We start from the raw sequence: 17,018 nt of genomic DNA, 5'->3' as shown, positions 1-17,018 counted from the left end.
AACTGGAATCCCCATCATTTTCCTTCCCCTCTCACTGTGAATGTTAAGCTCCTCCTTCCACCATCCCTCGGTTATTCTCCCTGTTCTAGGACCTGTTTCAAATTTTCACCTCTTTGATAAAGACTTCTGAGCAATGAGCCTCCTTCATCAACTGGAAAGTGATAGAGCGAAATCTGGGGTTTGAAGCCTTGATGCCAGCTCCGGGGGACATAGACCCAGGAGTGTTAGTGAATGCTACATTCTTAGCCCTGAGGGTGCTCTGAGGCTAGCTGAGGGACCTAGGCAGGCGTAGTGACTGAGACAGTAATAGCGCTACTTCATTGCCAAGGGGCCCTCTTAATACTGTCCCTCATGACCAGACCCATGTATTCTCTCTGAATGGACAGCACGTAGCCCAAAGTGCTTGAGATAGAGCAAGTGCTCAATACATGCAACATAAATAATTTGTGTTTTCAGCATTTGCATCACAAATGCTGATAGTAGACACATACGAAAAAATGGTGACTTTGTGATTGACATCAGTTTTAGCATTTACTCTATGTTGCTCTCACAGTACATACACTGACTGGGATTGCAGTGGCCAACATGAGGAAGCTGTGCTTCCAGAGAAATTAAAGTAGAGAGCTTGCCTGGAAATTTTTCTTTAAAAGCTAGATTCACCTTACTTCATACCCTTGGCTAGTGACTACATAAAATTAACTTGAAACCATGATCAGGGTAACCTTACTGCAAGAGTCCTCATGTTATGCATGGCTGCTTCTGCTGCTGCTATTTCATGAAATATCTGTGAACGTTTCTTATCAGTTTTTGAAGCACTAATTTTCTGTGTGTGTTTGTTTTCTATAATTTGACTACAACTTTAGACTTTGTATTACCCTCAGATCAAGTGTTGTATAGCATCAGGCATTGATTTAAAATAGCTAGTTTCTTCATGTGTTTTTAATGTTAATGAGCTTTTTTCCTTTACTGGACTTAAAAATTGAAGCACAAAGAAATCTGGTTTCTTTGCGCAGAGCTTTTGAGAAGGGTAAGGATAGACCGTGCCAACACTAAGGCTCCAAGCCTGGAGAAGCTATTAACTGCGTCAGGTACTGTGCTTATCCAGGGGTATTTTCATCTCCTGTTTTTTAAAAAATATCTGTGTAGACACACACACACACGGAAGGAAAAGCAATTTTAAAAAGCTGAAGTGATAACTAGTTTTGTTTTTCACTTCATGATCATGCTCCTAGCACTTTAGAAAAGTTTTTTTTTAAGCACACATTAAACTATCAAATAGGTTGATCCAAATTGTCCAAATAATCTTCTAGTCCCAGCATGTCTTTTTTTCTCTCATAGAAATTAGGATCATATATTTGTAAATGACTTGTGGAGGAGATTGAAGCCGTCAGTGTAAATGGAGTTTCTCCAGGTGCTGACGCCTAATCGCTGGGTAATAGCTGTGGACTTGCTGTGAGACCCGCATTATTACAATGTAATCAGAATCCTGTTGCTCTGCTGTTATTGTCAGCCACTTGTGGAATTTTAAAAGCAATAACAATTTTGATTTTAAATCATGGCATTATTAAAGTTATTTTCTTCCCTTGCCAGAACATAGCTATTGATGCTCATCTCTGAAGGACTTGGCTGTAGTGGAATTCTTTGCTGGTGTCAGAAGAAATGCTTCTGTTCCCTGGCATGCTAAAGGCTGGGAGGCACCATGCCGCCTTTCTCCCAACACAGCTTTTTCTTATTGTAGCATCAGTACTTGATTGTTTATACTAAGGGGTAGGGTGACAGGACAGATTATTTTTTTTTTTAAGGGCAGATCATTTTTTTAATATGGTTGAAGCAAAGCTTGTATTTGGCTTGGAAACATATTTTTAGAATTTGTTTCTAGAAAATTTATTTTCCCAATATTCTTTTAAAGCATCTGCTGTTAGTAAATTTAATTTTATTATTCAGCAATGCTGTAGCAGAAAAAAAGAAATAGGAAGAAATGGCCTAGGAATGTGCTGCTTCTTCATAAGGAGAAACCAGTTTGCTTTTCTAAAAAATGGGGTATCATGAAAGTGAAGAGTTGGTTGTGGGGTGGGGGTGGGGATTACCAGAATTTGACATAGCCGTTAAGACACATGCCATATTAGCGGGCTTGAATTCAAGTCCAGCTCCACTTCCAATTGCAACTTCCTGCTAATGTGTACCCTGGGAGGCAGCATGTAATGGCTCAAATACTTTGGTCCCTGCCACATACATGGAAGAACTGCATTAGGTTCTGGGCTCCTGGGCTCTTGGCTTTGGCCTGGCCTAGTCCTGACCGTTCTGGGCATTTGTGGAGTGAATGATTTGGAAGATATCTCTGTATCTCTCTATCTCTGTGTGTGTATATGTCTATACTTTTCAAATAAATGAAAATAAATACAAATTTTTAAAAAAAGAATTGGCTTAGGAACATATCTCTTCTTTAGAATTAAAACAAGGGATGTGATCAAACTAAAGTCTAGAGGCCGGTGTTCTGGCATAGCAGGTTAAGTCATCCATCGCCTGTCACGCCAGCATCCCATGTGGATGCCGGTTTGACACCTGGCTCTTCCACTTCTATCCAAGAGAACCCAGGTGACTTCACCTGAGCCTTTCTCCTCCTTTCAATTGGGTCCAGTCCTGCATATAATCTCTTCTGTAATACTTAGTCCCAGGAGCCAGGTTGAGAGGTCTTTATCTGCAAATTTGAAGATATTGAGATGTAGAGATCCAAAAGGATACTTAGCCCAAACAGAGTCTTATGCGAACTGAGTGGAGTAAAACTTCGGATGAATGGAGATGTCATCTATATTCTGTTTTGTCTACTTGTTCATAGAAAGCTACCCTGGTGGAACATGGGATCCGGCGCCTTACTTTCCTGGTTGCACAAAAGGTATTGATTTGTTCTTGTGATGCTGCTAGAATTTTTAGAAGTAGAAAATGAGATGACATTTATTTGCTTATGTGTAGAATCCATGCAGAGAAATAACTTTCTTCCTGTTAATTTTTTTTTAAAGTTAGTTATCTGATCATATTTTACTCTGTTTTTAATACTATAACTAACGGCCAGCTTCTATTGTTTTTCCATCTTTTCTGTTTATTTAAAAGGACTTCAGAAAACAAGTCAACTATGAGGTGGATCAGAGATTTCATGTAAGTAAAAGGAATAACAAAGATAGGTTACTGTTTTGTCTGTTTAAAAAGAGTATGTGCGTTACTTAGTAGGGCTATACTGATGTTTGGTCCCTCTTTTAGGTATGTATTATGATGAATATTTAATTCCTCTATCCAGTGTTCCAACAAAAGATTTTCTCTTTTTCACCTTATCATGATTTCTCAGTGTATTTCTTTTCTTTTTTTTTTTTTTTTTTTTTTTGACAGGCAGAGTGGACAGTGAGAGAGAGAGACAGAGAGAAAGGTCTTCCTTTTTGCCGTTGGTTCACCCTCCAATGGCCGCCGCGGCCGCCGCGCTGCGGCCGGCGCACCGCGCTGATCCGATGGCAGGAGCCAGGAGCCAGGTGCTTTTCCTGGTCTCCCATGGGGTGCAGGGCCCAAGCACCTGGGCCATCCTCCACTGCACTCCCTGGCCACAGCAGAGTGCTGGCCTGGAAGAGGGGCAACCGGGACAGAATCCGGCGCCCCGACCGGGACTAGAACCCGGTGTGCCGGCGCCGCAAGGCGGAGGATTAGCCTAGTGAGCCGCGGCGCCGGCCTCTCAGTGTATTTCTGAGAAATAGTTACAAATGAGTGTTTGTGTTATCAAGATCAATGAGGTGATGGCTGGTGCCATGGCTCACTTGGCTAATCCTCCGCCTGCGGCGCCGGCACCCCGGGTTCTAGTCCCGGTTGGGGCGCTGGATTCTAGTCCCCAGTTGCTCCTCTTCCAGTCCAGCTCTCTGCTGTGGCCTGGAAAGGCAGTAGAGGATGGCCCAAGTGCTTGGACCCTGCACACACTTGGGAGACCAGGAGGAAGCACCTGGCTCCTGGCTTCAGATTGGCGCAGCGCCGGCCGTAGCAGCCATTTGGGGAGTGAACCAATGGAAGGAAGACCTTTCTCTCTGTCTTTCTCACGGTCTATAACTCTACCTGTCAAATTAAAAAAAAAAAAAAAAAAAAAAGATGAATGAGGTGAAACAGGAGCTAACTAGCAATCGCTTCCATATGAATAGTGGATCTGTAATCAAGAACTGCTGTCACACTTGGAGAGCTTAGCTTCTACCAAAAATTGAATCAAGTTCTATTAAGAGCTCCCAATTCTGAAGAACAATGACTTAAAATGCTTTCACAGAGCCCAAATCTCTATTTTTTGTCTTATGCTAATTCTAAGAGCAGGAAATAAACAAAAATTAAGTATTCTATTGCTGGTTCCTCCATTTAATGGAATTAGCTTAATATTAATGAGATTAAAATTTTTATTGATAAGAAAATTAAATTAATAGCCTAACATCTGAACTCTGGTATATTCATATGATCAGACCCTATGTGATGACAGAAGGAAGGCCAGAAATCCAATTTGTAATCAAGATGTCATTCTCAGAATGACTGATTGTAGTCAAAGTATTTCATTAAAAAATTATCCTGTAGTTCAGCAAGACTCCAAGTAATTTTACTGATAAGAATTTTATTTTGTTTTGTTTTTAGCAATTAAGATTGTTAAGTTAGTTCTCAAGCCTGCTTGTTGCAATAATGAAGATAACATTTGGGATTCTGGAAAGGACTTTCTTACCTGGAGTATCTTTGTCTGATTGTTTTTATTCCTTTCATGTGTTAGGTCTCTGTCCCTTTGTGTTTTGTTTTGCTTTCATAGAGTTCACCTTGTTGGTCTAGTCTATAGAGAAACAAGGAAGCCTACCCTGCAGGCTAAAGAACTAAGATTTGCTGAATGCTTCAGGAAATGTTGAGGACTACACAACTCCCCTGTGTTATTGATGTCAGGAAATCAAGCAGAGTACGGATATATATCAATCAATAACTTTAGATAGGAAACTGGCATCAGTGGAGAAGTATGAGGAGCTTAAAGAGAACCCTGGGGCTTTAGGAAGAAAAATCAGGAGCTTAGAGAATAAAATTGATACTTGGGGATAGACTGTCAGGGCCCATGAATAAGCACTGTGGCTGGTGGATGCTGATCAGAACTAAGGTAGACATGCCAGAGCCAGGCCCTGGCATTTAGAAGAATATTAGAGTAGTTTCTTAAAATGTTAACACACATTTTCTTTTTGTCAGCTGACTTTGGGATAATAGTAGCATATTATTCTGGGGAATAACAATGATCAATTAAAACTGGCCAATAACACGTTTTGAAAGACAATGTGATTAGTTTTCAGCAACTTTTTTTTTTCCTCAACAATTTATTTGTTTATTTGAAAGGCAGAATTACAGAGAGGGAAAGGCAGAAAGAGAAAAGTCTTCTATCCACTGGTTCACTGTCCAAATGGCTGCAACAGCCAGGGCTGGGCCAGACCAAAGCCAGGAGCCAGGAGCTTCATCTGAGTCTCCCATGTGGGGGCAGAGGCTCAAGCACTTGGGCCATCTTCCACTGCTTTCCCAGGCACTATTAGCAGGGAGCTGGGTGGGAAGGAGAGCAGCTGGGATTCGAATCAGCACCCATATGGGATGCAAGTGGCACAGGTTGTGGCTTTACCTGCTATGTCACAGTGCCGGACCCACTATCCTTTGTTAAAAATAATTTTAATGTAAAACACATATAAAAAAACCCCACCCTTATCTGAATCTGTGTCATGTCCTAGAGTATATCTAGTGCCTTTGAAACATTTTTTTCCCTCTCTACTATCCTATTTCTGGATTTAGGTTGAATAGGAACATATATAGGCAAAATCTGCTAGGAAATGAGGCCACCAGGGGTCTTCCCTGACAGTCATTGTCCGATTCCTATTTATAGTGGTGGCAAGTGGGAAATCAGTTAAATTATCAAGTGACTTGAGCATAGGAAAGGCTGCTTTACAGTAAAGAGAATGTGGAGGTTTAGGTGGATTTGCCCTGAGGAACTGAATGACAGAGGAATTGGAGTGTTCTGATGTTAAGCCCCTTAGAAATGATTAGTACTTTCCCAGGGGGCAAGGACAACTCTTACTGAACCCCACCCTGGATCTACAGTAGCGAGGAAGCCTTGGCAGGAATGGCACAAATCCGAGGCTCACTGTTGTGGAGCTGGTGGTAGCATGCCATTCATGAAGGATGCTTGGCCTCTGTCGTGTCTTCTGCCGTGTGCTTGCCCCATAGTTAGTGTAGTGTGAAAAAGAGGAAGCTTTCCAGGAGTGTTAGAGATGAATCCCTTGAGCTCGCTGGCTTCTTGGTAATCCACCGTGATGTATGCAGCCTCCTCTGTTCCACACTGTGAAATCCCCGTGTTATTGAATGAAAAAGAGTGTGCACACCAGGGCGAGGAGAGCAGAAAGGTTACCAAGTTTGGTTCAAGAACAATATTGGTTGGTGCGGAATGAAACAAGCTGTGCTTCAGAACCAAACCAGGGCAAATGGGGGCCTGAGCGCCTGTTTATTGTGTTTATTCACTACAAGTGAAGGCTGCCAACATTGTCAGTGCTTCTCTGTGTAACCATCATAGTCTCCAGAAAGCTGGTCACAGGTACGTCTGCTGCTGCCTTGGTCTCTTGCCTCGCATGGAGAATCCTGTTCTGATGCAGCTTGTTCCCCAGCATTGAGGAGGCTGGGTGTCCTGTCTGTTTGCGTAACCATCACATTAAATCAACAACCCATAATGGGGCTTGAATAGCTGACATTTAGACAGAAAGTTGGAGAATAAAGCAAGTCTGTCCCTGTAAATACTTTTTCCATTAAAGATCAAAGCCTTGCATGCAATGGAAGTGCCTTGAATTTCTGCATCTGTCTAAGCTGCAGTTGACAGTTTTGTGTTAGGTAAAACTCACCAACTTGCTCTGTTTCCCTCACAGTTCCAGTCTGGAGTTCTAAAGCACAGCAGGTGCTAAGTGGGATACCAGTATTATGGTTTTTTAGAAAAACTTCCCATACTTTTGCAGAAAAGTTTTGTTAAGTATACTGAAGTGCATGTTTTCAGCATTTCTTATCCTTTGCCACCTCAACAAAAGTGTAGGTCCAGAAACTGTCTAAAGCAGTTTGTATCTGTTAATGTTCCCTTTTGTTTCTGGCTGGTAAGATTCCATGAATTCTTTAGAATTTCTACAGATCTCTGAGAGATGATTATGGTTATTGTGTGAATGACTCCACTTTAAAATTAAGTGTTTTGGGATTATTTGGGCCTTGAAGGAAGAGCTCAATAGCATAAATAGTGATCATGATTAATAGTTCATTTCCTTTAAAAAAAAAAATGATCTGTTCGCTAGTGGGCCAACTACTAGTCTTCAGAAGGTTCGGTTGAGGTTTTTGTTTTAATTACAGTCTATATAATTAGCTCTCAGCATGGTGAGGTAAAAGAGAATTGCACCAGCAAGCTCCCAATTTCTTCATCTCATTAGGTTTTTAACACGATTATTAGTATTATAATCAGCTATGATGTTTTTTGTTGCAGGTTTTCACATTCTCTGATTTGCAGGGTGTCTTGATTGGCTAATTTAGGCAAATTATTTTGATTGTCTTGATGATGGTTGGCTGATTAGAACGCAGCAGGGGTATAATTCCGTTCTGAGAAATGCTGCATTCTTTTGTTTTTTGGTAGCAGAACACAAGGTTTTTCTTTGTGTACATTCAGTTATGATATTTGCCTATAACACTAGTAGAATGCCTGGAAAGCACTTGGAGTCATGATGGAATAAGCATGAATGCTGTTAGTGGAAAAAATAGAAGTATGAAGATGAGGTGAGATGAAGGAATGTATTCAAACCACTGGATCAGACTTTTGCATTTCTTCTTTTCTGTGATTCCATGGTTTTTGAACACCAAAAAAGATGAGTTTCTATGAAAATCTTCAAGTTCCAGTCTCCCAGGATTAGTGCTTGGTAGACCTACTTCCCCAAACACAGAAGTTCTTGCCATTTCCTGTTCTGAATGTCCAGTAATTCTAAAATTGAAGATTTTCCTTTGGAGCTAAAGCTTATTCAGAAGTTTAAAAAAAAAAAAAGGCTTAAGCCACCTCATGATAACTTTTCTTAGCCAACCTTAATGAAAGTGGTTTTTCTGAGTAGCAGTTCTTGCCCACTTCTGCCAAGTAGTCTTTCTCACTATTTATAATAAAGGCATTTCCACTCACACTATTTACTTTTCATGCCTTTTAGTTACTACAAATTTTTTAATTGGTTGAGTGGAAAAGCAAGCTGTTTTGGTTACCATTGTTTTGTTTTTTGAAGGAAAATGGTTTTGATCTTCAAAATGTACATAATTGAATAAATGGAACACTAAATATTTTAATTAGTAGTTCAGGCAGAATAGAAGAGTATTTGCTTAAAAGATTGTATCAGTTCCTTTGACTTTTTTTTTTCAGTGGATTCCATTTGCTACCCTTCATTTTTGGCATGTGCTAACATTTAGGTAATATCCTGAAAGTTACACCCCTCTAGAATAAAACCAAGGGGCAGGCGTTTGACCTAGAGGCTAAGATGCTGGCTGGGACACCCACTTCTCATCTTGGAGTGCCTGGGTTTGAGCCCCAGCTCTGATCTGATTCCAGCTTCCTGTTAATCACACCCTGGGGCAGCAGGTGAGGGCTCAAGTACTTGAGTCCCTGCTAGGCACATGGCAGACCCAGATTGAATTCTGAGCTTCTGGCTCCCTGCTTCAGCCCTGGTAGGCCATTGCAGGCACTTGGGGACTGAACCAGAGGGTGGAAGTGTTTTCTCCCTCTCTCTCAAACAAATAAACAAACAGATTTTTAAAAATTAAAAGAACCCAGCCGGCGCTGCGGCTCAATAGGCTAATCCTCTGCCTTGCGGCGCTGGCACACCGGGTTCTAGTCCCGGTCGGGGCGCCGGGTTCTGTCCCGGTTGCCCCTCTTCCAGGCCAGCTCTCTGCTGTGGCCCGGGAGTGCAGTGGAGGATGGCCCAAGTACTTGGGCCCTGCACCCACATGGGAGACCGGGAGAAGCACCTGGCTCCCAGCTTCGGATCAGTGCGGTGCGCCGGCCGCAGCAGCCGTTGGAGGGTGAACCAACGGTAAAGGAAGACCTTTCTCTCTGTCTCTCTCTCACTGTCCACTCTGCCTGTCAAAAATAAAAAAAATTAAAAGAACCCAAACTAGATTATATAAAGCTTGAGCCTGAAATCTGCCAACAAGTCAGTTCAAAGTCTTCCTCCTTTACCTGGAAGTCATCCTCATCTGCTTTACCATCATTCAGGAGTTCAAGGGCTGTTAGAGGATTATTTAGGACAAAACATCGTTAGTAAAAGATCAGTCTCCTGTAAAAACCACATTCAAAGGGTTTTGAAAGACCCAAGGCTGAAAAAGAATTTCCCTGGGCTTAGTATTGAACTCCTAGGTCTGTTAAATGCAGGAAAAAAAAAATGTAAGAAGATTTATTAACTATGCAAGCTTTGGTTAACCTGTTAAGTCCCCAGTTTTTCAATTCTGTGAATATTTCAGTGGCATAATATTTATTGTTTAATTTAGGTCTTTATAGTTGTCGTGACTATAGGACTTAATGGGTTAAGGCGAGGCATAATACCTATGGAAAATATTCAAGAGATTTTCAGTAAATTCAAGAACCACAGATTTTCAACATGAGTTTTGCCTTGTTCATTTATTTTCTGCTATTTTCTTTAAAGTTTTAATTTCTGTTTTCATCTCATCAAAGAGAAATCCTCTAAATAAGGAATTTGGGTTATAACAAGGTTAGAAAAAAGAGTACCCTTGAGAGGTGAAAGGGCATGGGCTCTAGCATTAGAGACACCTAAGTTTATTTTCTGGCTCTGTGATCCTGGGCATATCACTTGAGACACGGCTTCCTCATCTGTAAAGGAGAAAAAAAAAATGGGGTCATAATCTCTACCTCGAGAGGCTATTGAGAGCTGTCAGTGGGTCAACACGTAGGAATGCCTGCCACCTGGAAGATTTTCAGTGTATGTTTCCTTTGTCCCTGAAGCTCGTTGAAGGATATGTGTCAGCAGCTAGTTCTGGTCTCTCTGCCTTGTACCAGTTAGTGTTTGATTACATTGCACTCATAATGAAGAAGATGCCTAATGAAACCTCCTATAGAGGCAAATAGTAATGACTTGATTCCAACACTGCTAGTAGAGCTTTCCATCCGAGAAACCAGGGGTATTTGGTGTTAATAAGTTAAATTTCAGAAACTAATGAACTCTGCTAATTGAATTCATCTTTGTTAATTAATAAGATTCTAGTGATTTGGTTGCTTTCTTGTGTAATGCTCTGCAAAAAGGTAGTGAAGCCTAATGACTAGACTTTGTTTCCTGCACAGATAGCGGCCGTGACCCAAGGGTCATCTTGTGCTTTGGTTTGTCTTGAAGTGTTACCATTTAAACCCTTGACATTATTGACTTGAGAATGAATGTGGGAGAAAAAATGGACTGAATTCTATGCTGACTAGTTTATATTTTAAGAGTTTCTTAAGGAGAAACTTGGGAAATCAGTCCAGTAACTACTGTTGGGTGGCTGCAGCATCAGGGTATGTTGGTTTTATTTGCCAGGTTATGGCAAGAGCAGCAGCCAGGAAGGTTTTTTGTTTGTTTTTTTCTTCCACTTAGGAGATGAAAATGAAAGAATTTTTCCCCTGGGAAAGTATAGATACTAAAGTTAGGTTAATACCGGGGTCATTCTCAAATCTGGAAGTAGGGGTCAAAGTGGAGGTTATCCAGAGGATCATTCGTGTTTCTCAGACAGAGGCTGGGTAAGAAGCATGTTTTCTAGGAAACTGTCTTCTACATTCAAACATGCTTTTCTACTACATGTTTATCCCCAAAGTATTGTACCTAGGAAGGACTGACACGTTTTCCCCCTTCTTTAACACAGAGAGAATTTCCTAAATTTTTCACATTCCGAGCAAGGGATAAGGTAAGAACTAATTCTTTTCTGTGTTTGGCTTTTTTTTTTTTTTTTTTTTTTAGTCCTTATTTATTTCTAAAAAGTCCCAAGAATAGCTTCTCCTTGCCTTGTGTTCTTGCCATTCTCCTTTCCCTGCCTGAGCTAATGCTCCCTTTGCCTTACTGTGTCTTCAAACGAAAGCAGCCTCCCCTCTGGGAGAGGTTGTTTTAAGAAACAGTCCAATGTGCTGAGCTGCCCAAAGAAGGTAAGAACTTTCAGGATACCTCTGTGCTTTAGAACAAGCCTGATGATGTGTTAATAAATGTCTGCTAAATAGAATTATTCTTGTCATCTACACACAGTTTGTTTAAATTCAGCCCTTTTTTCATTTGCTTTTTAACTTTACAAAATTTCTGATTGTGTGATTTCTTCCTGTTATCAGCTTACATTTTTGGCTTTCTGTCTCCACTCATTCGATTGATTTACTCTGGAAGAACAGTTTAGCTTCAGCAAAATGTACCATAAATGTACTATTAAAACTCTTCAAAAAGTTACATGAATAGTTATATTTCAATGGATGCAGTGTGTTCCAAAACCAAGCATCATTTTTTAAGAAAATTGTGTGATGTTGTGTATTCATCACGTTCTTGGTACTGTGCCGTAAATGATACAACCTAAGTCCTTCCCTTAAACATTTGGGTTAGTGGGGTAAATCCAAAATGGGCATGCGAAGTTGCTATTAACCTGAAGCAGTCTGTGGTTAATTGTGAAAAATAAATTAGAAACACACTAAATGCTACAGGACTTCTGAGGGAACTGAAGTTTTTTGGTTCTTTGTTTTTAATGGAGAGCATAACCGCTTGTAAAATCCTAAGTAAGTGGGAAGTAAGTGGGTACTTTAGTGCCTAATTGTATGTAAGCTATAGCGTTAGCCTTGTATGTAGCTCGTTTTTGTTGTTCGTTAGCACAACCTGTGTTTCTGTTTTCCAGCATCTCTTACTTACACATAAATACGTAATTTTTTTAACTACTTCATGTGAGCTGTTTTTTTTTTTTTTTTTCTCTAATTCTTGTGCTCAGTTTGAGGAAGATCGTATTTATCGTCACTTGGAACCTGCTCTGGCATTCCAGTTAGAGCTAAACCGCATGAGAAATTTTGACCTAACTGCCATTCCATGTGCCAATCACAAGATGCACCTGTACCTTGGGGCAGCCAAGGTGGAAGTAGGCACAGAAGTGACAGACTACAGATTCTTCGTTCGTGCAATCATCAGACACTCTGATCTGGTCACCAAGGTGGGTACTGTCCTTTAATCGGAAGTTAGGTCCAAGGCAAGAGACAGAGAAGTAGCCATGGTTCAAAATCAAGTTTTCAATCAAGACCCTTGTTCTTTTTTATCTTACTCTCCAATACCCAGAAATCTGTGAGTCATTTCTCTCACAGATGTAAATATTCGTATAAGAAAGCCTTTCTGCCCCCCCCCCCCCCCCCCCCCCCCCCCCCCCGTAAATTGACTTCTTGGTAACAGAAGTTTGATAGCACTGGAGAAAAGGAAAAACATGGAAACAGAAAGATCAGAGGGAGAGTTAGATGATGACTGAGGATAGGGGGAAAGTTGGGGAAGAATGAGCCTCTGGAGTCAACCTGTGCAGACTTGAGCAGTGTCTCTGAATGGTGTGTTAGGTGTTACTGCATCCCGTATTCCTGGCCTTTCTTCAGTGTGTCCTTTTTAAACAGATCAGATTTCCTTTCTGCACAGCTTGGTTTAACATATGTGAAATGTATTCCTGTTGGGGCTACAGCTCTGGGAATGCCCAGCATCTCCACCTATCAGAAGGCAAGAGAAAGGACTGGCAGGGATTGTTTATCTGACCCTTGCCTGTTCCCACTGCATGTGGTCACTGGACTTATTCTAGAGAAAAATGAAAACTGTGTCTTCACCTGATACCTTATGATTCATGATATACTGCTGCTTAAATAATCATAAATGCTATTTCTTTATCGCCTCTTTTAAAATATATTAACGTTGGGGGCAGCATTTCTGGCATAGGGGTTAGGATGCAGTTTGGGACATCCACATCACATGTTGCAGTTCCAGTTTCCACTCTACTTCCAATCCAGCTTCCTGCTCATGTGCACCCTGGGAGGCAGCAGGTGATGGCTCAAGTACTCAGATCCCTGCCACCTTTGTGGGAGACGCAGATGGATTTCCTGGCTCCTGACTTCAGCCTGATCTAGCCCTAGCTATTAGGAGCATTTAGGTAGTAAATCAGCAGGTGGAAAATCTCTCTTGTTTTTAAAACTTTATAGAAATACTGTAATGTTGATTATTTCTCCCTGTGCAGGAAGCTTCTTTTGAATATTTACAAAATGAAGGAGAGCGACTACTTCTGGAAGCCATGGATGAGCTGGAAGTTGCTTTTAACAATACAAATGTCCGCACCGACTGTAATCATATCTTCCTCAACTTTGTGCCCACAGTTATCATGGACCCATCAAAGGTACATTTCTCCTGTGCTTTTCTCCTGGCACTAGTAAGCACAAGCACAGAAATCCATTCATATTTCTTATACTTGCACTTGGAAACGAGTCCTCTTCTTCAATTGGTTGAGCTCTAAATCTTTAAGGTTTACAGATTGCTTGTGAGGCTGTTTCTGGGACAGTGTCAACAATCTGATACAGTCATTGAAGACAGACCTTAGAACTGAAGGTGCTGTGGTGTCATCTTGCTGGTCATGTGTAAGCAGCACTACAGTGTACAAGATCTTTCTCCTTTTCCATTGGCACCTGCTTTATAATATTCACCATGATATTCATATTATTCCCTAGGATGTCTTAACTGGAATAATGAATTTTGCTGTTATTGGGCATTTTGACTAAGTTACTGCTTTTCTACATAATGTTGCAAACCTGATGGCCTTAGCAAGATTACACACCTTACTTCACTTACTTCACTTCAGTGTTTTTCCACGGAAAGAGAATTTGGCTAGGAAGGAATTTCACATATATTATGTAAATCTTCCTGGAGCTTCTATTCTAAAATACAATCTGTATTTTTAAGGAAGGAAAACAAGGAGATTGTGTACTTGACCCTTTAGCCTAGCTGTAATAAAGATAGGATTCTCTCTGTTTCTGTTCTTTCATGGTACCATTGAATTTGTGCAGAAAAACCCATTTTATACTTTCTCAAGATTGATCAGTTGTAGGCATGTACTTTTGCCTTCTGAAATTAGTATCTAAGACCTAAGAAATAGTTTACTCTTTCCAAATTCCAAGCTAATTATGGGTAGCTTTTGTCCACTAAGATAGCCAAGGACAGGGTTTCTCATTGAGTCTCAAATCTTATCATTGAGATTAAGCATAACTTCTGTTAAACACCCTGGGCAGTTGAAGCTAGAAGACTTAAAACTTGACCTGGACATGGTACAGCAGTTGTATATTTCTAGTTTTGACTTGCTTTGTTTCATTGAGTTTTTATCATCAGCCTCCCTGTTTCCACTCTACTAGAAAGGTGCTTTAACCAGTTAAGCCCCTCCTTCCACTCTAAACAGCTGAATACCCAGGCTGTGCTTTTTTAATCTTAGTTGTCAGTTTTCCATACGTGGAGATTGTTGGCTTTTTGTTCCATAAAAATAATTGATAAATATTTCTTGGCTAATATGGGGTTAACTCTTTTAAACTCATTCTAACTTAAAATTCTGTGGTACAGAAACAAACTAGAGGAATGGTGATACTGCTGACAAGCCACAAGGGAAGGGTGATCTGAGATTATATTTGAGATTTTCTAGCAAGTTGAGAAAGCATGGTACCAAGATACTTGATTGGGATCAGCACTGTGGCATAGCAGGTTAAGCTAAACTTGGAATGCCCATGCCCCATATTGGAGCACCTGTTCAAGTCCTGGCTGTTCTACTTCCCATCTAGCTCCCTGCTAATATGCCTGGGAAAACAGGAGAATTACCCAAGTACTTGGGCCCTTGCACCCACGTAGAAGATCCAGATGGAGTTCCAGGTTCCTGGCTTTGGCCTGGCCCAGCCCTGGCCATTTGAAGAGTGAACAAGCAGATGGAAGAGCTCTTCCTCTTTTTCTCTTTCTCCTTCCCCCTCCCCCTTTTTCCCTTTCTCTCTCTCTCTCTCTCTCTCTCTCTCTCTCTCTCACACACACACACACACACCACACACACACACACACATCGTTCTCCCTGTCACTCAGCCTTTCCAAACAAATAACTCTTTTTTTTTTTTTAAGATTTATTTATTTATTTAAGAGGCAGAGGGAAAAAGAGGTCTTCCATCCACTGGTTCAGTCCCCAAATGGCCACAACGGCCAGAGCTGAGCCAATCCAAAGCCAGGAGCCAGGAGCTTCTGGGTCTCCCACGTGAGTGCAGGGGCCTAAGGACTTGGGACATCTTCTACTGCTTTCCCAGGCCATAGCATAGAGTTGGATTGGAAGTGGAGCAGCCAGGACATGAACTGGCACCCATATGGGATGCCAGCACTGTAGGCAGTGCCACAGCACTGGCCCCATAAATAACTCCTTTTTAAAAAAAAAAAAAAAGATTTATTTATTTATTTGAAAGGCAGAGTTACAAAGAGGCAGAAGGAGAGGGAGAGAGGGAGAGGGGGAGGGAGAGGGAGGAAGGAAGGGAGGGAGGGAGGTACTCCACCTGTTGGTTCACTCCCCAAATGGCTGCAACAGCCAGAGCTGGGCCTATCCAAAGCCAGGGACCAGGAGCTTCTTTCAGGTCTCCTACATGGGTGCAGGGGCCTAAAACCTTGGGCCATCCTCTGCTGCTTTCTCAGGTGCATTAGCAGGGAGCTGGATCGGAACTGGAGCAGCTGGGACTCAAACTGGCGCCCATTTGCAAGGCCGGCACTGCAGGCCAGGGCTTTAACCCGCTGCGCACAGCGCCAGCCCAATAAATCAGTCTTAAAAAGATATTTCATCTAAGAAAAAAATTAATTTTGAGTAGTGTGTCCTTTGTGCTTATAGCCATATTGAGGGGAGAAGTTCCACATACGTGTATCAGTCACAAGAAATCACATCTTAGAAATTTAGCCAAAATAACTTTTTAACCATGAAAACTAAGAACACTAAGTATAAAGATTAGAGGAAGGGAAGCCTGTGTCTCATCTCCTTAAATCTCAGTTGAACCTGACAGTGACTAAGCTTCAGAGCTCTAATGTTTAGGTAGAATGTTCTAGCATCACCTATGAATTGCCTCTCTTTAATTTGTGCAATTTACCAAGAGACATACATTACAAAGTTTAATAAAACTGTATGGAAAAAAGCTCATGTTGGTAATTGCTATGTTGATTTAAGGGCCTGTAAGTGCAATGAAACATAGTTACCATGCATATAAATGCTACTTAATAGCTATTTAGCTGGAGATTTTATTCTTATTTGGGGCTTTTTCTTAAATCCCATGGCTTTTAATTTTAGTTATTGCAGATCTTTGATATAGAGTGTGAAAATAATTGGGAAAGGGAAAGGAGTTGCACAGATTCTGGTGTTTCGAGTAAGAGAAAACCACTCAACTGCCACACCAACAGAAATTGTCTCTGACTTATTACAAACAAACTTCCCAAGAAACTTTCTGACTACTTTTTATAAAGAATATGTGTAGTGTGCCTTGCCAAAGACCAGCATCTTGTCCTCATTCCTCGTTTCCCATAGATGGGCAGGCCTGAAACAGGTCTCAACTACAAGGTATTTAACTATTGTGCTTGGTGATGTGTCTGTGTCAGATTGAGGAATCTGTGAGAAGCATGGTGATGCGCTATGGAAGTCGGCTGTGGAAATTGCGTGTCCTCCAGGCAGAACTGAAAATCAACATTCGCCTGACACCAACTGGAAAAGCAATTCCCATTCGCCTCTTCCTGACAAACGAGTCTGGCTATTACTTGGACATCAGCCTCTACAAGGAAGTGACTGACTCCAGGACTGCACAGGTACAGTGGTTGAGCAAACTCCTTGAAGTTTTTGGTTTGGTCATGTAAATTGCTAGTCCTTGTTATGAAAGACCCAAACTCACAAACCCAGTTGGTTTATCCATGGGAGTTGTCCTCTAAATGGTTGTGTGAATT

At 41.3% G+C, this 17,018-nt stretch overlaps 1 protein-coding gene across 10 annotated transcripts in view; it reads left to right on the top strand.

The window, feature by feature from the left end:
- ACACA (acetyl-CoA carboxylase alpha) overlaps window positions 1-17,018 on the top strand; it is a 318,070-nt gene that overhangs the window by 198,280 nt on the left and 102,772 nt on the right. For all 10 annotated transcript variants that reach the window (XM_008271159.4, XM_008271164.4, XM_051824672.2 and 7 more), the window contains 6 exons: window positions 2,837-2,893; window positions 3,109-3,153; window positions 10,918-10,959; window positions 12,010-12,225; window positions 13,276-13,431; window positions 16,680-16,883. In XM_008271159.4, the coding sequence (XP_008269381.2) occupies window positions 2,837-2,893; window positions 3,109-3,153; window positions 10,918-10,959; window positions 12,010-12,225; window positions 13,276-13,431; window positions 16,680-16,883 (720 nt within the window). The remainder of the gene's footprint in view (window positions 1-2,836; window positions 2,894-3,108; window positions 3,154-10,917; window positions 10,960-12,009; window positions 12,226-13,275; window positions 13,432-16,679; window positions 16,884-17,018) is intronic.

Source organism: Oryctolagus cuniculus, chromosome 17 (genome assembly GCF_964237555.1).
Source record: "Oryctolagus cuniculus chromosome 17, mOryCun1.1, whole genome shotgun sequence".
NCBI lineage: Eukaryota > Metazoa > Chordata > Mammalia > Lagomorpha > Leporidae > Oryctolagus > Oryctolagus cuniculus.
This window is presented reverse-complemented; position numbering and strand designations above follow the sequence as displayed.